This window comes from Panthera onca, chromosome C1, assembly GCF_046562875.1.
Source record: "Panthera onca isolate mPanOnc1 chromosome C1, mPanOnc1 haplotype 2, whole genome shotgun sequence".
Classification (NCBI taxonomy): domain Eukaryota; kingdom Metazoa; phylum Chordata; class Mammalia; order Carnivora; family Felidae; genus Panthera; species Panthera onca.
The window spans coordinates 118,821,332-118,849,070 of record NC_138346.1 but is presented as its reverse complement, the minus strand read 5'-3'; the positions used below and the strand labels follow the sequence as shown (position 1 = coordinate 118,849,070).

Sequence of the window (27,739 nt, the reverse complement as noted above, 5' to 3'; positions counted from 1 at the left end):
AAGGGTAGGGTGACAACTGTATATGGTTGAATAAGACGGGGTACCTACTGAAGTCAGTGAAATTCTCAGCCCTAATTCTGCAGAGATCAGTACTGACATTCTGTACTCTTGCTCAAAGAAGCTAGGTCTTTCGTTCTAAAGTTTATGTACACTCCCCACCCCCCAAATAGGGACTGCAGTCCACCTGAACCTGAAAGAGAATTTGGTGATGGTAATCTATTCTCAGGTGTCTACATTCTTGAAAAAGCCCATTCTTAAAAGTCATGGTTCACCAGCTGCATTCACGTGGTATGGGCTGGACTGTTTCTCGGATGACTGCTTTGTGTCCTCTCTTGATTTCTTTTCTAAAAAAGGTCAAATCGTCCAGCAGTGCTAAACCCACGGCCCGCCCCCAACACTGCAAGGAAGAGAAATACTTGATCTCTTTTCTAGATACTCCCAAAGTCGAGATAGAGGTTGAATTGAGCCTCCTAAAATCCGCCCTAACTGCCACCTCTGGTTTGTCAACCCCGTCTCCCCGCCCGCCGCCGCTGTAAACCCTAGGGGCCTTTTAATCCCGGCACCAGCCTGGGTAGGGGAGAGGTGGGGCTGCAGGCGGGAGGGAGGCGGCGCGCAGCGGTACCTAGTGGCGCTGCTGGGCTGCTCCATCCAGAGTACGTGGCGCTACCCGTGGAGAGAGGGGGAGGGAATTCAACTTTCTCCTCCCAACGCAGATCTTCGGGTCATCCCGCTGGGGCAGGAGGGGAGGATCCATGAGAGGACTGGTGCCCTCGTCGGGTGAAACCTCAGCAGATGAAAGCAGTCTGGCAGTGGCCAGCGCCGGTCCTGCTCTCCACGAGTACCCGCTGCGAACTAGGTCTCCGTTTCAGCGCGAGGAGCTGCGACCCGACTGGGGGTGAGGGGGGACGCACTCGCTACCGCGCATGCGCACAGTCGGGAGCTGGCGGCCCGACTACAGCTCCCAGAGGAACCCGCCGCTGGCCGCGGGAGCCGAGCCGCTGGCGCCATCTTGAAATTTGATCCTTGATCTCCGAGTCTTTGCGTCAGCAGCAGGGTGCTGCTCTTGTACGGCGAACCCAGCCTGCTAAAAGGGAGGACGTTGGGGACGCGGCGGCTGGCGGGAGAGAGAGACGGAGGAGACATGGCTGGTTGCGAGCGCGGCCTGCGCTGCTGTCACTCAGCATCCCCTTAAGGCGTTTTTTACGCCCGCCCCCTTTCCGAGGGGCGGGGCGGGGCGGGGCTGCCCACCCTGGTACCCGGAGCCCGCGCGCGGGTGGCAGAGGTGTGCCCCTGCAGCGTGGGGACCCCACCGGACTGTGCCATGCCCGCCGGAGGCCACGGAAGAGGGAGACGCCGCGCAACCAAGTGCCAGTGAGTGAACAGGCTGCAGCCGCCTCCGGGAACCTTGGCAACTGCTGAGAGAGAAGATGAAGGAGGTTTGCAGGATCTGTGCCCGGGAGCTGTGCGGAAACCAGCGGCGCTGGATCTTCCACACGGCATCTAAGCTCAACCTCCAGGTTCTGCTTTCGCATGTCCTGGGCAAGGATGTGTCCCGGGATGGCAAAGCCGAGTTTGCTTGCAGCAAGTGTGCTTTCATGCTTGATCGGATCTATAGATTCGACACCGTTATTGCCCGGATCGAAGCTCTTTCTATTGAGCGCTTGCAAAAGCTGCTGCTGGAGAAGGACCGCCTCAAGTTCTGCATTGCTAGCATGTATCGTAAGAATAACGACGACTCTGTCACGGAAACCAAGGCAGGGAATGGGACGGTTGACATTTCCGGCTTACCTGATGTCAGATACTCTGCACTGCTCCAGGAAGACTTTGCCTATTCAGGGTTTGAGTGTTGGGTAGAAAATGAGGATCAGATTCAGGAGCTCCACAGCTGCCATGCTTCGGAAGGTCCTGGAAACCGACCCAGGAGATGCCGTGGTTGTGCAGCTTTGCGGGTTGCTGATTCTGACTATGAAGCCATTTGTAAGGTGCCTCGAAAGGTGGCCAGAAGTATCTCGTGTGGCCCTTCTACCAGGTGGTCCACCAGCATTTGCACTGAAGAACCAGCGTTGTCTGAAGTGGGGCCACCGGATTTACCAAGTACAAAGGTACCCCCAGATGGAGAAAGCATGGAGGAAGGGACACCGGGATCCTCAGTGGAATCTTTGGATGCAAGTGTGCAGGCTAGTCCTCCACAACAAAAGGATGAGGAAACCGAGAGAAGTGCAAAGGAACTTGCAAAGTGTGACTGTTGTTCAGAAGAGCAGGCTCCACAACATATGTGTAACCACAAGCTGGAGCTAGCTCTTAGCATGATTAAAGGTCTTGATTATAAGCCCATCCAGAGTCCCCGAGGGAGCAAGCTTCCTATTCCAGTGAAATCCAGCCCACCTGGAGCCAGGCCTGGCCATATCATGACAGATGGAGTTAGTTCCGGTTTCCTTAACAGGTCTTTGAAACCCCTTTACAAGACATCTGTGACTTATCCCTTGGAAATTTCAGACTTGCAGGAGCTGTGGGATGATCTCTGTGAAGATTATTTACCACTTCGGGTCCAGGTATACAAAATGGCTACATAACGCCTTTCTGATTATAGTTAGCTGGTCTCAGGCTTTACATGATTTCTGCCTGGGTGAAGGTTAATCTTCTACACCTGAGAAAACTAATCATTGAGCCCACTTTTGCTGCACCTTTGCTTGTGTCCCATTGTAGTGTATGTGGTTCACACTCAAAGAATTTGCTTTTCACAGTCCTTGTAATATTATCTATTGGCCTTCCTGTTAATTATCAAAATCACAGACCTTTTAAGACAAAAAGAGATTCCTAATTGACTTTTACCCTATAAAAAGACATTTAATCTTATATCTGGCACTAAACCTCTTACCTCCTTTTCTGTCCCCCCCGCTTCTTTTTGCTTTGTTTTCATTTTTAGATGTATAGATGTTTTCATTTATAATGATCAATGTTTTCTCACATTCCGTAAGGGAGTTCTCTAGTTCTCCCTAGAGCATCAAGTGTTCCATCCCAAAGGTTTATCTCAAACTGATTAGAGCATAGGGTAAAGGTTTGGGGAAAACCTGTTAATCCACCAAAGTATTATACTATCTGAGCAATATTTATAATAAGTATGCCATTTGAAAACTAATAATGACTTGTTCATAAAAGAAACTTTGGGAATTCAAGTGTTGTCATTAAAACCATTAAGGTGAAGGGGCACCTGGGTGGCTCGGTCGGTTGGGCGTCAGACTTCGGCTCAGGTCACGATCTCGTGGTCCGTGAGTTCGAGCCCCGCGTCGGGCTCTGTGCTGACAGCTCAGAACCTGGAGCCTGTTTCAGATTCTGTATCTCCCTCTCTCTGACCTTCCCCCATTCATGCTCTGTCTCTCTCTGTCTCAAAAATGAATAAACGTTAAAAAAAAAAATTTTTTTTTAATTAAAAAAAAAAAAAAAACCATTAAGGTGAAAACTGTTCACAGCCTGTTTGCCCGCTGAACTCTATTAAGAGGATGTTTGACATTAAGAAAGGTTTCCTCTATTATTGGGTAATAGGAGTTTCATCCATTATACTCTTTAAATTTTTCTTTTAAGTTTATTTATCTTGAGAGAGAGCCTGAGCAGGGTAGGGGGCAGAGAGAGGGGGGAGAGAGAGCATCCCAAGCAGGCTCCACACTGTCAGTGCAAAGCCTGATGCAGGCAGGGCTTGAACTCACGAACTGTGAGATCTTGACCTGAGCGGAAATCAAGAGTTGGGCGTTTAACTAACTGAGCCCCTCAGGCACCCCCCCCATCATCCATTATACTCATGAATTTCTTAGTGACTAGAAGATGGTAGTTGATCTTAATGTGAGCTGTTTATTTCTGCCCAACTGATTTCATACCAACTTTTCAAGTTTAGTTATATTCAGGGACCCGACAGATGCTACTTTGTTTCTGCAGCAACAATGGACGCTAACTTCAGTTAACTTTGTAAAACATCTGGCACGTTCTACCCCGATAAATTTAGTGATACCATTACAAAAGCGGACAGTCCAGAAGGCATTTTGGAAAGCCTGCTACCAGTCAGCATCATCCCAGAAATCTAGAGCTTGATGATAAATGAGATTGGTGCTTGTCACTTAAAATTTTTGAAAAGTAGTTCTATTATAACTAAAATTTGCATCACAGTAAGAACTTAGCAGAAAAATAGAAATATTTTTAAATTTACGTACAGTAGTCAGAAACATCATATATGAAGTGTTATGAAAAAGGATGAATATCAAAAAGTTTTAAAATGTGTTTTCATTTGTATAAAATGTTTAGAATGCCTAGTGCTCTGCTTTGCATTCGTTTCTTAAAGTGGAGCTTTGAGATTGATCATTCTCAAGAGCACATTTAAACTATGGTGACTGTACCTTTAGGTCAAGACTGTACCTTTACTTCATTATATTTGGACATTGGAAAAAAAACAGACCTTTAAAACTGTAGTGTGTGACCTTTCTGCTATCAGCCTGGCTTAGATTCTTTACTGTTTGTACAATAACAAAACAAGAGGAAAGAGAAAACATTCTGCTTGAAGAATCATGGCATTTAATTGTTGTGCCATTTTCTCCAGTAATTAAGGATGTGGGTGCAAATAGAATGATTAAATTGGGCTCAGGGTGTTTGTAAATAAAATGTGGATTTAGGACCCCTGACCTTTTGTTTAAGTCTGGTTGACTTTTAAGCTCCTTAAGGAGCCTTAAGGCTGGTGTGCTTTATGTCAGAACCAGAGCTAGTGGGACAAAGGCAGACCGCTCATTGTCTATTTCTCTGAACAAATGTGAAAAGAACAGAAGTAAATTTAAGTTACTTTTGGTAGCTCTGTTCTTAGCTTGTAGAAAGAAAAAACCCTGAAAGAAAAAAATTTTTTATTTAAATTCCACTGCAAATACAAAGAAAGACTCCTATCCTAAAAAGGAAGATTGTTGTGTAAGGTCATTTTGATTCCTTTGTTTAATCCTCCACTTAACCCATTCTGTGCACTATGAAATATTTCATCAGAGTTCCTTCTGATTGCTTTTTTTCTTTCTCTTCTTTCTCGTATTAAAGAAAAATAGCAACCGTGTAGCTCTCTGGCTTACTAATTTTCTGGTATTATGCAAATTGACTCACTTGCTTTCCACAGAATTTATGCCCAAAAACCCAAGGTTGTTTAAATATCTAAAGAAAGGTTGAAGCTGGTAATTTCCTTCTTTATTGTGTGGCCCTGAACTAGAAGAGCGGTGATAGGAGGGGTGTGGTCGATTAGTAAACCTCAATTTAGTTCTGGCTCCTGTGCAATTTCCTTTTCTATCTAAATTCAAAGAGCAGGAGATCTTTGCTTTAAGTCTTGCAATGCCTGGGTCTGCCCCTGTGTGACTATGGTAATTTATCCTTCTCACTGTTTGGCTACAGAACCTAGATCAGACTCTTTGGAAGGTATAAACATTAGATGCTGGTCAAAGATTAGGCCTTTAATTTTATGCTAGTTGATGGTTCTTTTGTATCTCCTCTTATTAACAATCGGATAGAAAACCACAGCAGTTAAAGATCTAGGACTTGGTATTGTGAGGACTAGCAAGTGCCAAGAAAAATGTTGTTAACCCAGAAGATCTAAATAACTGCCTTTTTAGCCCAAAGGTCATACATTATGCAACATCAGGCCTGGAAGCAATTCTCTTTTCTGATGCTGGAAAGCATTTGTCCCAAATAAGTCAAAAGCAGCTTAATTTAAAATTACATTATTATTATGATATGATTTTAGTAACCAGTGGTCTGGAAATTAGCAATGATTCAGCCAAATCGAGCATTACTGATTTCAGGCTTTATAAAATCATCTTAGGAATGATTGGTTTATGTATTTGATATTTCACAAGAATTCATTAGGAGCTTGTTAACTCAGGGGACTTTGCTAAGTGCTCTTTTGGCAGACTATTATCTGAAAAGACAGTTTTCTGAGATGAAGATTGAATAATCTTTCTGAGATTATTTAATAAAAAAGTTATGAATAAGGAAGAAACAAATATCTTCAGGTCACTGCATTACATTTACAGAATTAAGGATTTCCTACAATTATTTTTTAATTTTTTTTTTTTTTTAACGTTTATTTATTTTTGAGACCGAGAGAGACAGAGCATGAACGGGGGAGGGGCAGAGAGAGAGGGAGACACAGAATCGGAAGCAGGCTCCAGACTCTGAGCCATCAGCCCAGAGCCCGATGCGGGGCTCGAACTCACGGACGGTGAGATCGTGACCTGAGCTGAAGTCGGACGCTTAACCGACTGAGCCACCCAGGCGCCCCTTCCTACAATTATTAATGCCAAGCTGGGTTCAGATGAGACACAGACTCATTATGTACTACTCTATGGCATTCTTTGGCTTTAAAGTTGCTGATGAAATGTCGCTATTAAATATCTATCTAGTCTTATTTCTAAAGAGTCACGGAAGGATTAGAGCATTGGACTGGAAATTAGGACTGTTGTTGATTGTGTTTGTTTCTAGTCTTGTTCTCTTACTAAACACAAACTTTTGGTCCCTACAACATTGCAGACATTATGGTAGGCAATGGGTTTACAGAGATGGAAGATACATTCCCAGCTCCAGTGCATCTGGTTTAACTGGATCCTTTTCCTGATTTCCTGTGTAACTTCGGAAGTTACTTACCTGCTCTAAGTTTCCATGTAAAATGGGATTAGACCACATGGTTAGTTTGTATAGTTTCTTTGCCCTGCGGAACTGAGGAGCCAGGTTTTGTAGAGAATGTTTTATCATTAAATAAATGATAAAATTATTTATTTATCAGTTAGAATTGTGAATATCTGTTCACATAGTTACCTCTCCCAGGGTGTGACCTAATTCACAGCACCTCAGGGCAAAGCTCCCTGTTATACCCACAACAACAAATATCTCAATTATTCTAGGAGTCATTATCCTTCGATTCTCCTTGTCCCTCTCCTTCCTTCCAGTCCTGTTGACTCTCCTTTCAAAACACATCTAAATACATCCATTTCTCTTCCCCTCTCTAACTGCCACTATAAGCCACTATTCTCTTTCACCTACACAACAGAAACAGCCTCCTATCTGGTCTCCCTGTCCCTACTGGTGCTCCCCTGTCCATTCACCACAGAAGCAGCTTTTTAAAATACAAATACAATTGGATTACTTTTCTGTTAAAAACAGTGCAGTCCATTCTCATTTCAATGAGAATGAAATCCAGCTTCCTTAACCCTGCAGTAGAAGTTCTATACCTGGCCTCTGCTTTTCCTTTCCTCTTCATCATGTATTCCTGTCCTCTGCTCATTACACTTTAGCCCTGTGCTAGCCGGCTACGTAGCCACTAGCCTTATGTGGCTGTTGAGCACTTGAAATGTGGCTGCTCTGAATTGAGATATGCTGTGAGTAAAGGGCACCCCTGATTTCAGAGACGTGGTATGAAAGGAAGTAAAATACCTTGTTGATAGCTTTTATATTGAATACATGACTATGATAATTTCTTTTGATCAGATATATGGGCTCATAAAATATTTTATTGAAATTAAGTTCACCTATTTATTTTTTACTGCAGTCAACGAGGTTTATTACAAAAATTTAACTTATATACATGGCTCACTCATATTTCTATGTGAAAGTGCTACCCTAGCCACATAGACCTTTCTGTCTCAGGCTTCTAGCCTCTCTAGGTCGTTTCCATTAGCTGTTTCTGCTGCCTAGATTGTTTTGTAGCTCTTTCAAGGACTGGCTTTTTATCCTGCAGATCTCCCCTTAACCAATGTAAAGTAACTGCTCAACCAACTTTGAGTAACTTCACCACTTTACCATGCTTTTCTGTTTTAAAGCATAAGGCCTGTCACTGTCTGCGATTTTGTGTATTTCCTTGTTCCTTTATTATATTCCCAACTCCCACAGTGCTTTATATATTATGGTACTTAAGAGATGTTTTTAAAAATTGGTAAATAGCATTAGAAGAATAAAAAACTGGGTTTGTTTTGTTTTGTTTTGTTTTTTTGTGTTTTTTTTTTCCTGAAATCTTTATACTTCCAGTCAGTTGCTGGCAGGAACAGATTGAAATTAAGCTCTAACCCCACTGCCTAGAAAATGGTAGTCAAAGTTTAAAAGTGTGAGGGAAAGGGAAAATGAACAGCAGTTGCCTTTTTCTCTTCCTAATGGGTATATATTTTTTCTCATTGGAGTGGGGGTGTGTAGGGAGTGGGAAGGGAAGGGTCAGGGAGAGAGGAGATGGGTTTAGTGCCACAATGAAGTCCTACAGTTTTATTTTAGTACCTTTAGCTCATAATGAATATTAGATACAGTTCTATAAGTTTATCTTAGTCTGATTTATTATCACATCATATAAACAATATATGGGTTTTTTTTCTCCTGAATCTTTTTGGTGAATTGGTATTCCTATTAAACATACCTCCTTCCCAGACCACGGTGGATTTTCAAATTTATTTTTAATTTTATTTTTACTCTTTTTTGAAATAACTTCAAATTTATAGAGAAGTCATAAGAGAAATACAAAGAACTCCCAGATTCACCAGTTGTTAACATTTATCCTGATTCACCATATGCTAATATTTTGCTACATATGCTGTTTCATTCCCACTGCCTATATAGACACATTATTTTTGTATTCCTGAACCATCTGAGAATTAGTTGCAGATATTATGAGTTTTTATACTAAGTATGCATGTTTCCTAAAGGCAAGAACATCTCTTACATAACTACAGTATAGTTACCAAATTTAGGGGCGCCTGGGTGTCTCAGTTGGTTAAGTGTCTGACTTCGGCTCAGGTCATGATCTCACGGTTCGTGAGTTCAAGCCCCGTGTCAGGCTCTGTGCTGACAGCTCAGATCCTTGAGCCTGCTTTGGATTCTGTGTCTCCTTCTCTCTCTCTGCCCCTCCCCCACTCGTACTCTGTCTCTCTCTCAAAAATGAATAATTAAATGTTTAAAAAAATATATCAATTACCAAATTTAGTATCGATATGTATATGATATGGATAATCTATATTCAAAATCTGTCCATTTTTTCCAGTAATGTGAACAAGCATATTATAAGAAAGACTGTTGAAATAGACCTTTCCTTTCTTATGGATGGTATAGGTTTGCTTACTGAATTCCATGATTGGAAATAGGATAAAGTGAGTATTTGGTCATCATAAACATTTTCTTTTTTTAATCTTCCCTTTGAACTCTAAATTATCTGTTTTAACTGACTCTGTAGTGTTTGCGTGAGTTCATAGGGAAAGATAGGGGGAGGAGCTGGGGCTAAGTAAACCAGTCCTCTCAATAAGGAACAGGGTTGTCTTTAGGAATTCATACTGCTAAATCCATGCAACACGTTCGGTTTTCTAAGCCTCTGCCAAAAGATGCTGGAAGCAGTTGAAGATAAAATGTACTGTTGGCTACATTTAACTCAAATTCTTGTCTTGCTGCTTCTTTCTAGCCCATGACTGAAGAGTTACACAAACAACAGAAGCTGAATTCGGATGAGACCATTATAACTCCGCAGTCTGTATCTGATTCCCACTTGGCAGAACTCCAGGAAAAAATCCAGCAAACAGAGGCCACCAACAAGGTATGATCAATCCAGGCCCTGATTAGGACTTGGAAGATGGATACTGTGTATTCCTGTTGTTCTAAGGGATTTTTTTTGTTTTTGTGTGCTGGTTTTTTTTGTGTTTGTTTTTTTTTAAGTTTATTTCTTTTGAGAGAGAGTGCGAATGGAGGAGGGGCAGAGAGAGGGAGAGAGAGAAAATGCCAAGCAGGTTCTGTGCTGTCAGTGCAGAGCCCAACTTGGGGCTTGATCTTGGGAACTTTGAGACCATGACCTGAGCCAAAATCAAGACTCAGATGCTTAACTGATTGAACCACCCAGGCACCTGGGCGCTCTAAGGAATATTTGATTAGAAGTGTAGTTCTTGGGGTGCCTGGGTGGCTCAGTTGGTTGAGTGTCCGACTTCGGCTCGGGTCATAATCTCATGGTTCGTGGGCTCAAGTCCCACGTCAGGCTCTGTGCTGACAGCTCAGAACCTGCAGCCTGCTTCAGATCCTGAGTCTCCCTCTCTCTCTGCCCCTCCCATGCTCATGCACACTGGCTCGTGCGCACGCTCTCTCTCTCTCTCTCTCAAAAATAAACATGAAAAGTTAAAAAAAAAAAAAAAAAAAAAGGCTTGAATGCAGTCTTTACCTGTGGAAGGCACCGAGACAAGAGGTTTGTGCTTTTGATTTTAGCTTAACTTCTCACCCCTTTATAGCCCAAGGATTCTAACATTTATTTAGGAGAAAATTGTAACAGTTGCCACAATTTGGATGGTGAGCTTCTGGCCTCGTGTACCCCTGTAGTGTTCTGTCCTGTCCTAGATAGCAGAGCTCCTTGGTCTTTGTGTAAAGGATCCACAGTGACTCATGTAGACAGGTGGCCATTACAGCTGCCCATCACAGAGAAAGTTCTAAGTGCACAGTGCAGAAGAATTGAAGCAATTGAGTATTGAAGAATTTCATATTATCTGCTACTTTGTCTTGATGATTGACCTAGTACTTTAATGGTTACTCTCTGTGGGGGGAAAAATAACAAGGTAATATTCTCTAGGAAATCCTTTAAACCTAGATTTGAGCAAAGACTTTCTGGTTGCATCTGAGGTTAAAAGAAATCGTTTTCTTTTCTGAATTCAGATTCTTCAGGAGAAACTGAATGAAATGAGCTGTGAACTGAAGTCAGCTCAGGAGTCATCTCAGAAGCAAGATGGTACAATTCAAAGCCTCAAGGAAACTCTGAAAAGCAGGGAAAATGAGGTAAATATTTGGCAGTTGGGGACGTCTGAGGAAATGATTTGTTCCATCAAGGTAGACACATACTCTGTATTTTATAGAAACAGATCATCAGACTGACAGATCTTAGCCTAGAAAAACTGGAGTATAATCAAAATTGGTATTTCTAAAATCTATACAGGCAAGATAATGGAATTTATTTTTAGTTTCCTAACATGCTTGGTACTCCCTGTCTCATTTTCAGACCGAGGAGTTGTACCAGGTGATTGAAGGTCAAAATGACACAATGGCAAAGCTTCGAGAAATGCTGCACCAAAGCCAGCTTGGACAACTTCATGTACGTGAGGGTCAGACGTAGGACAGGAGGCGAGGCTCCTGTTGAGGACTTGCCATTTTTGGTGCCAGTCTTAATTTTGTTGGTCTTCTCCGCTGCTCAGTGCTTGCCCTCCTTGTGATTACGCTTTTTACTGTCTTTTCAGAGCTCCGAGGGTGCTTCCCCAGCTCAGCAGCAGGTGGCTCTGCTTGACCTTCAGAGTGCCTTGTTCTGTAGCCAGCTCGAAATACAGAAACTCCAAAGGGTCATACGCCAGAAAGAACGCCAACTCGTGGATGCCAAACGATGTGTGCAGTTTGTAGAAGCTGCAGCCCATGAGAGAGAACAGCAGAAGGAGGCTTCTTGGAAACATAACCAGGTAAATCAGTAATCATTTTGTGGCCAGAAGTGCTGACTTGGCCCTGATAATAACTTTTCATTAGGACAGTTTGTGTTGAACCCTTGAGTCACTCACTTGATCCAGTTAATTCAGCTCAACATTTGTTGCCCTCATGCCATGTGCCAGACATCAGGCTGGGTTCTGGAAATGCAAGTGTGAATATCACAGGCTCTTTCCTGTTCAGTTACTTGTAGTGTAGTATGAGACAGTCACAGAAACAGAATTTTAGTGTGGTACAGACTGAAATGAAGCAAAGGAGGTATGTTTGGGTCCTAGAGGAATATACAGGAAGGGCTGAGGAAGCGAGTCTGGGTAAGGTCCATGAAGGCAGCTATCTTAGGTTATTCCTGAAGGATGGGGAAAGGTTACCAAGACAGAATTGTGGGAAGCAACAACCAACGTCCAAGGAGTGGCACGTACAATTAACCACTTCTTTTTTTTTTTTTTAATAATTCATAAGTGGTTCCTTCATCTTGTTAGGTTAGAGCATATGCTATTGATTTAAAAAAATTTTTTTTAATGTTTATTTATTTTTTGAGAGAGAGAGAGAGAGACAGAGTGTGAGCAGGGGAGGAGCAGAGAGAGGAAGACACAGAGTCCAAAGCAGGCTCCAGGCTCTGAGCAGTCAGCACAGAGCCCAACATGGGGCTTGAACCCACGAACCATGAGATCATGACCTGAGCCGAAGTCGGACACTTAACCGACTGAGCCACCCAGGGCCCTCCCCTACCCCCTCACCTTTTTTGAGAGAGAGAGGTAGGGGGTGGAGAGGAGCAGAGGGAAAGAGAGAATCTTAAGCAGGCTCCACACTCAGCACAGAGCCTGATGGGATGGGGCTTGATCCCATGACCCTGGAATCATGACCTGAGTTGAAATCAAGAGTCGGATGCTCAACTGACTGAACCACCTAGTGCCCCAGTTTTTTTGTGTTTGTTTTTTTTTTTTTTTTAAGATTTAAAAGGATGGTAGAAATATTCTGTCCTTGAGCTTATTGTAAAGGATCCAGGTTCACAGGGGGACAGAGTTCTGCTTAAGTAGTTACATAGATCTGTCATTTTTAAACTAGAAAGTAAGTATACCGAAGTATAATATGAAATTTACATCTTACCTCCATTCACAGTTATCATTTCCCATATCCTGGTTGATACATGTCTAGTTAAGAATGGCACTTTTTTCTACTTTATGTTTTATTCTATATCCCTTGGAAGTTTTAAGGTCTTCGTATGTACTGACCATGTGAAAATTTTAGATTGTTTAAAAAAGGGAATCTGAATCTGTAATTCAGGAATTACGAAAAGCCTTGCAGCAGCTTCAAGGAGAATTGCAGAGTAAGAGCCAACAGCTTCGTATCCTGGAGGCTGAAAAATACAATGAGATTAGAACCCGGGAGCAGCACATTCAGCACCTAAACCATAGTCTGAGTCACAAGGAACAGCTGCTTCAGGTGAGTCTACACAATGATTTCAACTAAAACTGGGCTCACAGAGCTCTGAAATTTCTGTCCATGTAATTTCAAGACGTTAGGCCACCTGCCTGTGTCTAGTACCTGTTACATGTAGAACACTGAGAGATAGGAACTGGGAGGATTCAAAATAAATAGAAAGTACAATTCATGAACCACCAGTGCTACCCAGCAAGTGTAGGAAATAATAAATATAGACCCGAAAGTCTTAAGCAATAAACATTGAGCAAATAGTTATTAAACACCTCTGTGAACCAGATACTATGTGAGGTGCTAGGAAGACAGAGAAGATATGACCGCTGCTCTCAGTGTAGTAGGTGAGGACATCTGTATACGAATGTCTAGTTACTTAGATGATAAAATGAATGTTTTAGGGAAAATATGGAACAGTAAAGACGGTGACGGCCACCTGCTCTAAGCTTCAGTCCCATCGAATCCCTTACATTTTTCTCATCATACAATTTTTTCATAGTGTGCACATATTGTGCCTACATTTTTTCTCTGATAGAAATACCTCCACCTGAAATTCCTAGTCCTTTAAGATTCAAAGCAAATGTAATCTCTTTTGTGAGATCTTTAGTGACACCTTCAGGCAGATGTAGACGGTGCATCCTGTAGCTGCACACAAATACAGACACACATGTATATACATTTATACAAATACACACCTATACACACGTATGTGTCTATACACATATATATATGATGTGGAATAGTTAACGATTTATATGCCTGTCATCTCAGCTAACCTGTGTTTTCTTTGAGAGTGGTCACATTTTGTCTTTTATCCTAAACAACAAATTCGTTGGCAGAATGTTGGAATTTGGTGTGTAATGGACAAATAAATAAAGGAAAACATTTTTTGGTCTCATCAGGAATTTCGGGAGCTCTTGCAGTATCGAGATAAGTCCGACAAAACCCTTGAAGCGAATGAAATGTTGCTTGAGAAACTTCGGCAGCGAATACAAGATAGAGATGTTGCTCTGGAGGTATGCACCTTAATTTTGTTTATGGCACTGTGGATTATTCCATTTACTCAGGTACTGTACAAATATGGGTCTACTTAATTTGCTGCTTTTTGAAGTTGGTTTTTCCTTCCTTTGTTTTATTTTTATTTTTTAATTTTTAATTTTTTTCAATGTTTATTTTTGAGAGAGACAGCGCGAGTTGGGGAGGGACAGAGAGAGGGAGACACAGAATCCAAAGCAGGCTCCAGGCTCTGAGCTGTCAGCGCAGAGCCTGGCGTGGGGCTCGAACTCACAAACTGTGAGACCATGACCTGAGCCAGAGTCGGATGCTCAACTGACTGAGCCACCCAGGCGCCCTGTGTTTGGAATCTTAATGAATGAGTGTGATCACAGTAGTGAATCTGAAGGGGCTTTAGGATCCTTACTCTCCTTGCAGCGGGCTATAGATGAAAAGTTCTCCACTCTGGAAGAAAAAGAAAAAGAACTGCGTCAACTCCATCTTGCTGTGCGAGAGCGAGATCATGACTTAGAGAGACTGCGTGGTGTTCTTTCCTCTAATGAAGCTACCATGCAGGTAAGAGCACAATCTGCCATGACTTGGTGTCTCTGTCCCACTTGGATTTCTAAACCTGAAGTGTCAACTCCTTCTGTCATTTTCTGAAAACCAATGTATTTGCTTTAGGGGGCGCCTGGGTGGCTTGGTCGGTTAAGCGTCTGACTTCGCCTCAGGTCATGATCTCACGGTCCGTGGGTTCGAGCCCCGCGTCAGGCTCTGTGCTGACAGCTCAGAGCCTGGAGCCTGTTTCAGATTCTGTGTCTCCCTCTCACTGTGACCCTCCCCCGTTCATGCTCTATCTCTCTCTGTCTCAAAAATAAATAAACATTAAAAAATTCAAAAAAAAAAAAAAAAACAATGTATTTGCTTTATAAGAAAAAAAATACAAAAACAAAAACAGTAATCATTAGTTCCACCATTACAGATTAGGAAGTGAGATGTGTTAGTCTACTGTGAACTTTGCAGGAGGAAGCAGTGAATATAGATTTCTAGACATCTTTTTTTTCTTTAATATCTTTTTAATGTATTTATTTTTGAGAGAGAGAGGGCTCACAAGAGGGGGAGGGGCAGAGAGAGGGAGACAGAGAATCCTAAGCAGGCTCTGCACTGTTAGTGCAGAGCCCCATGCAGGGCTCAAACTCACTAACCATGAGATCATGACCTGAGCTGCAGTCGGACCCTTAACGAACTGAGCCATGCAGGCACGGCAACTAGACATACTTCTGATTTATTTCTAATTCTTGTCAATATCTGTACACTTTTTACATAAGCATTGCCAGGGTACAACTGTTATACTGTTGTTTTCTCTCTAATATTATATACATGTCCTTCTATAGCCACGGTCAGAACACTGGCTTAGTAATATTTCCTGTGGGCTCTTCTTGTGTATGTATTTTAGAGTTTATACATTTGACCATCTGCCACTTCTTAAAGAAGTCCTTCACTTCCTCTGTAGCATAACCTGCTTCCTCAAAACTACTTCATTTATCATACACATTGTATTTATTTCTCTAAAAATTAGATGAGAGTTTCCAAAACCAAAAAAATATATATACATATATTAGTATGGCATTGTTACATTAGATACTAAGGTTTCTCCTATTGCAAAAAAATTGTCAATTTAGGAGACATTTCAAGGTGGATCAAGTTTCTTGTTTATCCTGAGGAGTGTGGGGTGCCCTTTCACTTACAGTTGCTTTCTTTGTTACTGCAGAGTATGGAGAGTCTGCTCAGGGCCAAAGGCCTGGAAGTAGAACACTTATCTGCTACCTGTCAAAACCTCCAGTGGCTGAAAGAAGAAATGGAAACCAAATTTAGCCATTGGCAGAAGGAACAAGAAAGTATCATTCAGCAGTTACAGACATCTCTGCATGACAGGAACAAAGAAGTGGAGGCAAGACTTTAGTTACTTGAAGGCAGTTGGTTTAGTGATGGCATAATCTGTCTTGGATTAGGACTCTTGAGGTCTGGGAGGCTAGTGACCCAAGTCTCGAATTCTATTCTGTGCCTGGGCGAGTCATTGGCTTTCCCTGGGACTTTTTTTTCCTGCACCTATAAACTCAAGGTGACAATTATCTTTCTCAAATAAGTCATGTGAGAATTGATGAGAACAGAAACATCCACCTTTAATGTGAGAGCTGACCTTTTTTAGTTAAAGTGCTCATAATTGCTTAATGAATGCTAACTCATTGAATCTTTACAAGTCTATGAGGTATATATATCATTACCCCTCTTTTACAGACCAGGAGACAGGCTTCTGAGATGACACTTATCCAAAGTAACATAGTAACTGACAGACCCAGGAAGCAGCCTAGGCAGTTTTAACCACCATGTGCTCCCTCTCAGTATGGAAGGAGGAACTTCGTCACCATGCTAACATAGGCTCATTAGTCTTTTTTAGCCTATGGTTTTGTGTTTCCCCCATATAAGTTATACTGGGGAGAAAATAAATAAAAATGAACTAAGTGTCCATTTATCTTTATCTAATGTTAATTATTATGGACTCTGAGCAAATAGGGAAAGGGCTTACTTCAGAAAACAATAGGTAAGTTGCCATTACAAGTATTTTTCTATATTGTTCATGTTCATTCACTGAGCACGTGTTTACGGTCTTCTGTGAGCCGGGCCTGTACTGGATCTGGAGAAACAAAAGTGAGTAAAACAGGATACTTGCTCTCCAGAATCCCATAGCTCTTTCTTCTATAATAGATTTTTAAAGAATAAACCCTTTGATATGTAGTAGAGGGCATTCTTTCCTCCAAAACTTACACCGTCCCTTTTGTGTTAGGATCTTAGCTCAACGCTGCTCTGCAAACTCGGACCAGGACAGAGTGAGATTGCCGAGGAGCTGTGCCAGCGTCTGCAGAGAAAGGAAAGGCTGCTGCAGGAACTTCTAAGTGATCGAAACAAACAAGCAGTGGAACATGAAGTAGAGATTCAAGGCCTGCTTCAGTCTATGAGCACCAGAGAGCAGGAGAGCCAAGTAAGGACCAACACACAGACCAGAACAGCATGGGTGCATTTACAGACTATGAATAGGAAGCTTTTGAACATCGTCATGTGTGTGTGTATGTGTGTCATTTTATACTCCATTCGTGAGGATTTTTCCCTTCAGTCTGTTACCTACACTATAGTTTCATATCAGTCACCAAAACGTGCGATATTTTTTAGAGCACTTTGCATTTAGAAGGCTGCCTAAACAATACACATACCCATTAATTTCATTATGTACATTTTCTTTTCCTTGATATTCTGATAATTTTCACATACGGGATTCTGGAGTGTTTTGGTTTTGATTCTAAATTATCAAAACTTGATGATATTTTGGGGGCGCCTGGGTGACTCAGTCAGTTGAGCATCTGACTCTTGATTTTGGCTCAAGTCATGATCCCAGGGTCATAGGATTGAGCTCTGCACTGAGTGTGGAGCCTGATTAAGATTCTCTCTCTCTGTCTCTCTCTCTCTCTCTCTTCCCCTCCCCTCTCCCCCGCTCGCTCGCTCTCTAAAATAAAACAAAAAAACCTTTAAAAAAAAACTTCGGTGATATTTTCTGTTTCCAGCCAAGATATGGGAAAACTTAAACTTCACATATTTTTTTCTTAATTCTTATAAAAACTGAATTCTCTTAAGAGGAAAACAGACTGGGTTTTTTTAAAGGTCTTGATGAGAAGAAATAATCGTATAATAATATGGGATAACCTTAAAATACTGGTACACAATTTTTCAAAAGGCAATTCTTAATTTATCCTCATTCGCAGATATCTTCCTCCTCAAGGCTAGAGAGGTGAGCTGCATTTTAGGGACCAGTCGTTCGAATCCCCCCAGACAGCTTTAGGGGGCACCAGATTCTTATCATTTGACCATAACATTCTCTAATGCTTCCTTATATCTTGAGATAGTTCTATTCGTCTCGTCTAATTCTCAGGCCCCCTGAAGTGATTATACATTTCCTTCCTATTAAATGAGATGCAGAAATTGCTTCTGGAGTAGACCTAACGGAATCACTGTGAATCATTTAAGTCTGGCAGGAGGCTAACAAAAGTCTTTGTGTGAGTTTTCTTTTTAACCCTTTGTAATTTGAAAGAATTAGTATACCTCAGAAGTACTGTATGCTGCTGAGAGTAAAATAATGGAAGCTAGGAGGTAACTGTGAAATTACAAACGATCATTTTAACTCCAGAAAAAGAGAAAGGGTTGTATTCTCCTAGATCTGTGTCTTAAATTTTACATGCAGGAGAAATCGCCTGGATAGCTTTTTAGAAACACAGATTCCCATGCTCACTCCTGGGGACAGAAACTAGGAGAGATAGATAGGACTTAAGAATTTGCATTTCTTACAAGCTTTCAGATGATGGTGATGCTGCTAGTCCATGGGCCCCACTTGGAGGACCATTGCCAACAACAACACTAGTAGAGAAAGAATTTGAAGCCAGATCATATATATGACCCAAGAGATATTGTATGTTACTTATGCTTTTTTCCATAATAATTTCCATAGATATTTATTAAGATCAATTAATAATGCACTGTTAGCATCTAGATGGTTATGTCCAAATCCCTAAAGGGCCCGAATCTTACCAAAATTGTAAGGTTATTCTTTTATTTCCCTTAGAGATTATGACAAGAGCTCTGCTTCTCGTTTAAAACAGTAGTTATTGTCCCCAGAAACAGTTGGTGCTGAGACAGCTAATATAGTTCTGATTCATCACCTTATACCCCCAGTAATTTTAGTCTTAGTTTATTATTTCCAGATTTTCTGATTAAATGCAGACTTTTTAAAAAAAAAAATTTTTTTAGTGTGTATTTATTTTTGAGACAGAGCATGAGGGGGTTGCAGAGAGGGAGGGAGACACAGAATCTGAAGCAGGCTCCAGGCTCTGAGCTGTGGGCACAGAGCCCAGCGCAGGGCTCAAACTCACAAACCGCAAGATCGTGACCTGAGCAAAGTCAGACACTTAACTGCCTGAGCCACCCAGGCACCCCTAAATGCACACTTTTAATGTGGTAAAGGTCATGAATAATGTTCTAGATCCTTTTCCTTAATGTGCCATCATCTATCTTAGAAAACTGGGATTTGAAATTAAACAAAACCGTGTTCAGTGGTTTGGAGGTTCAGATTCTCCAGATTATATGGTCTGATAAAAGTGTCTCTATGTAATTAATTCATTGGATAAATACGTATTGAGTGCCTACTGTGTGCCAGACACTGTTCTGGGTGCTTGTGATTCAGTGCTGAAGAAAACCTAGAACCTGTCCTTAGGACATCCAGTTGGGGGAGAGACAATAAACAGATCTATCAAATGGTAAGTGTGTTGTAAAACACTTAGCAGGATGAGGAGAATCAGGAGTAGAGAAAAGATCACTGTCTTAGATAGGATATGCAGAGGAGGCCAGTCAGAGAAGGTAGCAATAGGCAAAGATGTAATTGGAGCAAAGCAAGTGAATGTTTGGGTAGAGGGCATCCAGGCCAAAGGCACATGTGTCCCAGTATGAAGGACATCTACTCTGGTCCACCTCAACCAGAATCTTCTCACCTTAGCCTGATAGAGTTCTGGCAGAACCCATTTCAGACTGTGCTGTCTGTAATAGATGACTTCAGTTCAGGTTTTCCAATGTTCAGCCGTGTTTTTCGCTATAAACTGAAAGCAAGGAAACTTTTGAAGGGCCCCACTGGCTTTTCATAAATAACTGGCTTTAAATGAATAACGTCATAATGTGAATTTTGTTTTCTAATGTTCCATGTGATTTCCTTACCAGGCCTCTGCAGAGAAGATGGTACAGGCCCTAATGGAAAGAAATTCAGAATTGCAGGCCCTGCGCCAGTATTTAGGAGGGAAAGACTTCATGGTGTCCCAAGCACTGATCTCTAACCAACCCACTGAAGTTACCTCCAGCAGCCCCCATCTTGGAGATCAGACTGATCAAGTAAGAACAATGTACTTGTGTAGATGTTGATGCCAACTGCCTTTCCTTTTTGTGTGGGAGGCAGAAGTTTGATCATTTTAATACCTTTCCAAGTCCTTGTCACTGTGATCATGGTTCCCGCACTTTCCTAAATCCCCTAACTCTTCCAATTTTTAGGGTTCCGTGCATATACCCTCCAAGGATGATGGCATTTCATTGACTGCCAAAGGGGATACCAGTATAGCCAGGTCCTCATTAGGTACGTATCAAATTTAATTTCACTAAGGAACCTTCCATCTTTTCTTCCTGTAACTCTGTTAATAGGTGTGGCCAAGACTCTCTTTCTCTTCCTACCTTAATGGAAAAAAATAAGTTTAGATTTCCCTAAAAGGCTAAAGACATGTCTCTTTAGAAAGAACTGACCTTACCTTACATTGAATTGACACTGTTGTTCTGGGTACACGGTTCGGCCCAGGGAAACTGCCTCCTGATTGTCCTTTTCACGTAGTTTTGCAGGGATTCAGAAATGCAGGAGGTAGTGTTTCCCAACCTAAACAGCAAGACCATGGGGCTGACACCTTCTCCTGGATGTCTTTCAGGCAGTCCCTGTCTACTCACTGTAACTTGGCATAACTTGTTTTACATGTCGGGGGGCGGGGGGGGGGGGGGGTGGCGGGCAGTGTGCATTAAGCTCACTGCCATCTAAGATCACAGCCATCTAAGTAAGAGACAGTGGTAGGCCTTGAACTCCCCCAAAACAGCTGAATTCTGTGCATAGCAGGAACAAAACTTATACTGAGTGCTTGGGATTACAGTCTCTGACTTTCATAGAGCAAAAGGCCGGGATCTGTGGTAGCTTCCCCCCCTTTCCTAACATCAAGGAAGATGTTTCCCCAGTGAGTTGTAGAAATAGGGGCTTACCGTCATTAATGAAGTGGTGATTATAGCGCTATAATAAGAAAGGTTGTGGACTTTGATAACTAACTTACGATCTTTAAACGATATTAAGAATGTAAAAACTTTGTTTCTGTGTTACAGCGTTAACTGTTATGCAATTCCATAGATAAGTCACACGAGTAGTTATTTTTTAGTAGGAAAACTTTATGTTAGTCAAAGAGTAATGGATGCTGGATTTGTTTATTCCCTATTTACCTTTTTTCAAAAACTACCTTTCCACAATTTTGTATTTTACAAATTTCAAACTTATAGAAAGGTGGCAAAAATAACACATATACACTTGTATTAAGATTCATCCCCTGTTAACTTTTTGCCACATTTGCGTTCTTAATTTATATGCATACACGCAGATATAATGTTAATTTCCAAGCCATTTAAAAATTACTTAGGTATCCTGACTCTTCATTTCTAAATACTTCGTTACATATTTCCTAACAGCAGGGGCATTCTCCTGCATAACTACAGTATAATTATCACATTCAGGAAATTCAACCTTAACATAGTCCTGGTACCTAATGTACAGTTCATATTCAGAGTTCCCATTGTCCCAGGAATGTCCTCGATGGCTGGGTTTCTCCCTCCAGGGTCATGCATCGCATTTACTTGTCATGTCTCTGTAGTCTCCTTTAATCTGGAACAGTTTTCTAGTCTTTTTTGACATAGGCATTTTTGAAAACTCTGGGTCAGCTCATGGCCCTCAATTTGGCTCTGATTATTTCCTCATGGTTAGATTCAAGTTTAACATTTTTGGCAAGAATACTACAAGGGTGATGTCTTTCTCAGTGCATCACGTCAGGAGCACATGATACCAGTTAGTATTATCCTTGGTTAAGGTTGTATCTGCTGGATCTCTCCATTGGGAAGGCTCATGTCTCCCTTTGTGTTAGTAATCTGCCAGACTAATATCTTAGTTGGCAGTTCTGTTTCCCCACAGTCACTCACCCAGGGGTTTAGCATCTTTCAGCCTTGCCTGAATCAACTATTATATTACATTGGTAGTTTAAAAAAGTGATTTCTGGGGCACCTGGGTGGCTCAGTCAGTTGAGCATCCTACTTCAGCTCAGAACATGATCTCATGGTTCGTGGGTTCAAGTCCCTCATCAGGCTCTGCTGACAGCTCAGAGCCTAGAGGCTGCTTTGGATTCTGTGTCTCCCTCTCTCTGCGCCTCCCCTGCTTGCACTATATCCCTCCCCCCTCCCCTCTCTCTCTCTCCCCCTCCCCAAACAAGCATAAAAAATAATAATAATAATAAAGTGATTTCTATTTCTAAAATTTCTTCCTTAATTATTAGTGTGTGTTCCTTTACAAAGAAGCTCTGCCCTTTCTGTATTCTCCCCACTCCATTTTTTTATATCAATGTGTTCTACTAGATTCTTTTTTTAAAAAACACATTTTATTGTCTATTTCTGTTATTATTCCATTTGATGCCCAAATTATCCCAGATTTGGCCAATTGGAGCCCCTTCTAGCTGCTCCTCTGTTCTTTTTGGTATTTCCCCATCAGTTTTTCAGCACTTTTACATTTTCTGGCACAATAAGATGTTCTGGGATCAACTTTTACTTTCCCTGCCTCAGCCCTGGAATTACCCATTACTTCAAGGGGCTCTGGTTCCTTTAAGTGGATAATGGCATTTAGATACTAATTTCTGGGCATAAGATAGGTTCACAGCTTCTAGGCCCTTTTACATGAACAGAACTAAAGGGGTGTGTGTGTATGTGTGTTTGATACTGATTTCTCTAATTCTAATTGAACAACACAAGTTCTTTCTTTGGCTTATTTTGTATTTGTATCTGCTTTCTTTTCTGTTTTTTTCTTTTTCTTTTTCTTTTTTTTTTTTTTTTTTTTTGACATTGAGAAACCTGCTTACCTATAACGTCAATATATTTATACATTTGCACAATACACAAAAATGGCTTCAGGGTTGCTACACGAATACACCTATCAGCAGAAAGAATCATTAAATAATGTTTAAGGTTTCTTTTTATTTTTTTAATCCTTAGACTATTTCCCACTGAAGGTATATAGTTAGAATAGTGAATTCAAAAAATTATTTGGGTTAACTTTTTTATTTCCTAGGTGCTTATTTTATCTATTTGCTATACAGGTTTGTTTATGTTAATATTCAGTTTTAGGCTTTTTCCTGCCCATGATTACTGAACTAACTTTACACATTAAGAATAAAACATTAGCATGGTTCAAAACTCAAATATATAGAAAAGTATGCTCAGAAGCCCCAATTACTTCCCTAACATTTCTCTCCTGTTTTCACCCCTCCCTTGAAGGCAACTGATTTCATTTCTGGATTATCCTTCCCTAGGTTTCTTTTTGCAAAGTAAGAGAGCAGTCCTGTGTCTCTGTGTGATGTGTATGTGTGTGTTCCTGTTGCCCCCTTTCCTAATGTAAAACATACTACACTAGGTGTATCCTTTTGTACCTGCCCTGTTTTACTTAACAGTATAGCTTAGAAATTATTCCATATCCGTTCATAAAGATTTTCCTCATTCTTTCTTATGGTTGATTATAGTACTTCATTGCATGGACATACTGTGGTTTATTCAGTCTTCTGTAGACTGATTGCAGTATTCTGCCATTACAAATAATGCTGCAAAGAACAACCTATACGTATATTCGTCGTTATTGTTGTTGTTAGATTGTGTATTCAGAGTAAATTCCCCAGAAGCAAAGCAGCAGAGGTCGTGTTGGGTTGTAGTGATCAAAGCTAGTGCTGTGTGTTCATTTCCAGGAGACTTGGATGCAGTGTCCGGGCTGGAGAAAGAACTGAGTACTGCCAAGGAGGAACTTGAGCTCATGGCTAAAAAAGAAAGAGAAAGTCGGGTGAGTTTTCTCAGTGAGCCTAATTTCTAAATTCCTGGTATTTTCTTTCAAGATAGTTTATATTTCAAGATAGTTTATATTCAAGGCTACAGTTGTCCAAGTATAATACCTAGGTCCAAAAGCAAAGTAAGACTTATCTTTTTGGAGAAAACCAGAAATCACTTTATATGCATATTTTCTCAAAAGATGCTCTTATTTTTATACATGGAGACCATTAAACTTTTAAGTGCTGAAAAGAGCTTATAGCAGCTCTCTCTGCCTGTTGCTAATTGGAATAATTGTAAAGGACTTGTGAAAGTGAAATACTATATAATTCCTGCTTCGAATTGTGACGTTTGATCTGGAAAATTAGTTTTAAAAACCTGGAACTAAAGACTGTGGGGACTGATCAATAATGTTTATTGACTACTTGCTGTATGCAGTGCACTGTATGGGAACGTAAATTAGCACTAATGCTTATGACTCTGTAAACTGAGTGGTATTAACCCTATTTTATAGATGAAGAAGCTGAAACACTGATTTTTTTTTTTTAAACATCGGAGGTGGGAAATAGTCCTGTAACTAAGCCACCTGAAGCTAAGATTTAAATTGAGGTCTTTTGTGACTCAAAAGACTTGCTAAGAAGTCATGACTTGGAGCAGATAATTTTCCCATTCTCATGCCCTATTTCTGGTGAGAGTTTTCATGAATTTTCTCAGAAGAGGCCTCTCAGCCTTCCAGAAGAATCCCTTCTCTTTCTGCCTCTCTGTACAGCTGGTTGTATGTCCAGCTATGATGTAGAAGAAGTATTAGGACCACAGTATAGAGTTACCAGCTAACACTAATTCAGAGGGTCAGCAGTGTCATGGGCTCCTAACTTCAGTTTACCTGGCTAGTCTATATCAGGTGTAGTCCATCTCTTTGCCAGAGTTAATCTATAACATAAGACGTGTATTCGCATTTGTGGTCAAGTTCTCTTACTGTACTTCTTTGTTTCTTTTCTCATAACTATATTTCTCCTTATAACCAGACTCCTGTTACATGACTCCAGTTTTGAGGGTATGAAATTGTGTGGCATTTTAAAAATACCAGTTTTCAAAATCCCCTAGTTCCCCTCCTTTTTTTTCTTTTTTGGGGGGCAGGGGTTCTACTGTAGCCATTATCTGATTATTCGTGTCAGATATTTCAGTTCGGTTTCCACATGCCGTTCCTGTTTTTCCCGTCTATACTCAATTCAGTGTAATATTACTTTTTGGTTCTGTCCTGTGTTGGGGGTCATAAATTTATGACCATGAATGGTTATTTTGAGTGAGTTATCTTTAGCTATATTGCTTACTTTTGTGTCTTTAATCAGTTCCCACTCCCCGGTTCGGTGCCATATATATTCATTATCACATTCCCTCTAATATTAGATAATGTACCAAAAGCCATGTCAATTTTCCCAAATTTTTAAACATTCCCCCCTACTGTCTTGAAATAATAGTAGCTGTGGCGGCAGTAATTAACATTCACTGGTTGCCTGCTTTAAATACATTTTTAAAAGTGCCTGCACTTTTAAATACATTTTCTCTATTCTCACGTAGCCCTGAAAAGTAGGTGTTTTTTTCCGTTTTTACAGTTGAGGAAATTGAAGCTCAGTTTAATGCCTTGTAGGAAGATTATGCCAAGATTTAAAGCCCATGTCTGCCTCACTGCAGACCTTTATCATGCCGCAATAATGTAGCTTCCTCATGTTTGAATTTCTCTTATGTGGAGCAAATACCCACCTGTAATGATAGAGGCCTCTGAAGAGGGCCTTCCTTTTTTCATACCCAGGATCTGAACAAACTGAGAAATAAAGTAGTGGCAGATAGGTATTTTACCAACTGTGTTACAGATAAAGGCTTAGGTGGAGAACTTAATGCAAGAACCAAGAGGCCTGCTAGCCAATCCCCAGAATTGGGTAGACTTCTCTATCTACCTAGTCACAGACAACCGTGGGCCTGCCCTTGGAGAAGCAGTGGCAAAAACAGGCTTCCTGCAGACAGGTGCCTCCCCAAAAGAAGAAAGATGGAGCTAAGTCAAGCATACCTCATTTATTCTTCCCCAATATACCGTTAAGACAAGTCCCTTACCTGCCTGGGGCTGAGTAAAGGAGTGGAGAAAGGTCAGGAGTTATATTAATTGAGGTCCTTCAACATGTGAGGAAATGGGAGAAGCATTTCTTCCTAACATGCCACAGTAGCCCAGAACACCAGATAACTTTGTGTAGTTGCAAATCATCAGGAGCCCACATGGTGAACTGTCAGTGTTGATGGAGGTAGAAGTAACATTTTTATTGCAGGTAACTCACATTTTATATATTAAAGAGGTGTTGCTTCCTTTAGGAAGCTTGGCTGTGCCTTAAACTCTCTGTGTGTCATCTGTCTTCCTTGTCACACCTATTTTCTTTTTCTTTAAGACTTTCTTTTTAAGTAATCTCCACACCCAACGTGGGACTTGAACTTACAACCCCGAGATCTAGAGTCGCGTGCTCTACTGGCTGAGCCAGCCAGGTGCCCCCTACACCTGTGTTCTTCACATATCTCAAAATAGTTCCTTAAAATGTTTACTTACAAATAACTTGCCGTTACCACGAAGAACATGTGGATGCATAGACTCTGCAGGAAAGGCATGACAGCCTCGTGTGCGGAGTCTGCTTCCTTGAGTTTGCATTCTGGATCTGCCATTTCCTGGCTCCAGGACTTGGAACAGGTTCCTTAATTTCTCTCAGCCTCAGTCACCTCATATGTAAATTGGGGAACAGAAGAGAAGTTTATTCTGTAGGGTTGTTGGAAGGATTCACTCACCTGCTAACGGTGACCTATTTTTTTAAGCAACATAATAAACTCATTAGTTAAACAAATTTGATGTTTTATAGTGCTGACTAAAGCAGAGGACATCATTAAAACTACCATTACAGCTTCCCATAAAACACGCCTTCGTACCATACCACACTCTGTGCTTTATTGATCTGATCCAGTAGAGGACTATTCATCTTCTAGTTTTTACTTGCATTACTGACTGATGGTGATATAATGTGGGAAAACCTTGGCCTTGGTGTTAAAATGTAGATGTGATAGATGCCGTCTCCTCTACCCACTAACTTCAGGATTTCTCCTCTCCACAGATGGAACTTTCTGCACTACAGTCTGTGATGGCTGTGCAACAGGAAGAGCTGCAGGTGCAGGCGGCCGATCTGGAGTCCCTGACCAGGAACATACAGATAAAAGAAGACCTCATAAAGGTCTTTCAAAGCTTTTTAAAGACCATTGGAAATGACTACAGCTCAGAATCCTGTAGGGCACCTTCAGACATTTGAATACTTTGAGTCCCCCGGCCAAGTGCTTGCTTCCTTGATGCACTGTTAGTCTGAGCCTCTTAAATATCACCATATTCTCTTTGACTTCTTTAGAGTCTCTGAGATTTCATAATGAATGTTTGTTACTTTTGTATGACTTATCAGTATTCCACTTGACAGCGTAGACTGTTTCAGGGACCTTTGCTCCTTTGCTCCTCCGCTTAATAGCATTTTTATTACTAGTTTTTTTGTTTTTTGTTTTTTGCTTTTTTACTTTTAGGACCTGCAAATGCAACTGGTTGATCCTGAAGACATACCAGCTATGGAACGCCTGACCCAAGAAGTCTTACTACTTCGGGAAAAAGTTGCTTCAGTAGAATCACAGGGTCAGGAAGCTTCAGGAAATCGAAGACAACAAGTAAGTTATTGAAATATAAACCTTATTTTTATTGTGAAATAGACAACGGAAAAGCTGTCATTCTCCATTACTTATGAAGGGGCGTTGATGGACTTTTGTAGAGAATCTGTGCTCTAAAGTTTCCTGCCTTGGTCAGTAGCAGCAACAGAGGCCCCTAACGTTTGTAGTTCCTTGGTAGCTACCACCCCATATCTGACCTTTCTTCAGTGCCAGACTTTTTAAAAAAGACCTACTTATCTATACTCCCTGTCTGCGTTATCATCTCTCTCACTAACTACTCATTTCACTCCAGTCCTAGCTTTTAACTGGAGTAGTTCACCTACACAGACCTCTGTTGTTGCACACTGTCATGGTTCACCTTCTT

General features: G+C 41.2%; 1 protein-coding gene across 23 annotated transcripts in view; it reads left to right on the top strand.

Annotated features, from left to right (window-relative positions):
• Positions 1-27,739, top strand: part of LOC132671191 (myomegalin) — a 216,426-nt gene that overhangs the window by 134,607 nt on the left and 54,080 nt on the right. For 17 of the 23 annotated variants that reach the window (XM_060621698.3, XM_060621711.3, XM_060621702.3 and 14 more), the window contains 14 exons: positions 9,440-9,571; positions 10,669-10,788; positions 11,009-11,101; positions 11,244-11,456; positions 12,763-12,921; positions 13,815-13,928; positions 14,344-14,481; positions 15,677-15,856; positions 16,751-16,945; positions 19,720-19,887; positions 20,044-20,125; positions 23,568-23,659; positions 26,787-26,903; positions 27,238-27,375. In XM_060621698.3, the coding sequence (XP_060477681.1) occupies positions 9,440-9,571; positions 10,669-10,788; positions 11,009-11,101; positions 11,244-11,456; positions 12,763-12,921; positions 13,815-13,928; positions 14,344-14,481; positions 15,677-15,856; positions 16,751-16,945; positions 19,720-19,887; positions 20,044-20,125; positions 23,568-23,659; positions 26,787-26,903; positions 27,238-27,375 (1,941 nt within the window). Of the gene's footprint in view, positions 1-872; positions 2,553-9,439; positions 9,572-10,668; positions 10,789-11,008; positions 11,102-11,243; positions 11,457-12,762; positions 12,922-13,814; positions 13,929-14,343; positions 14,482-15,676; positions 15,857-16,750; positions 16,946-19,719; positions 19,888-20,043; positions 20,126-23,567; positions 23,660-26,786; positions 26,904-27,237; positions 27,376-27,739 lie in introns of those variants that run through there. The other 6 variants (XM_060621713.3, XM_060621720.3, XM_060621701.3 and 3 more) reach the window with 1 other exon arrangement.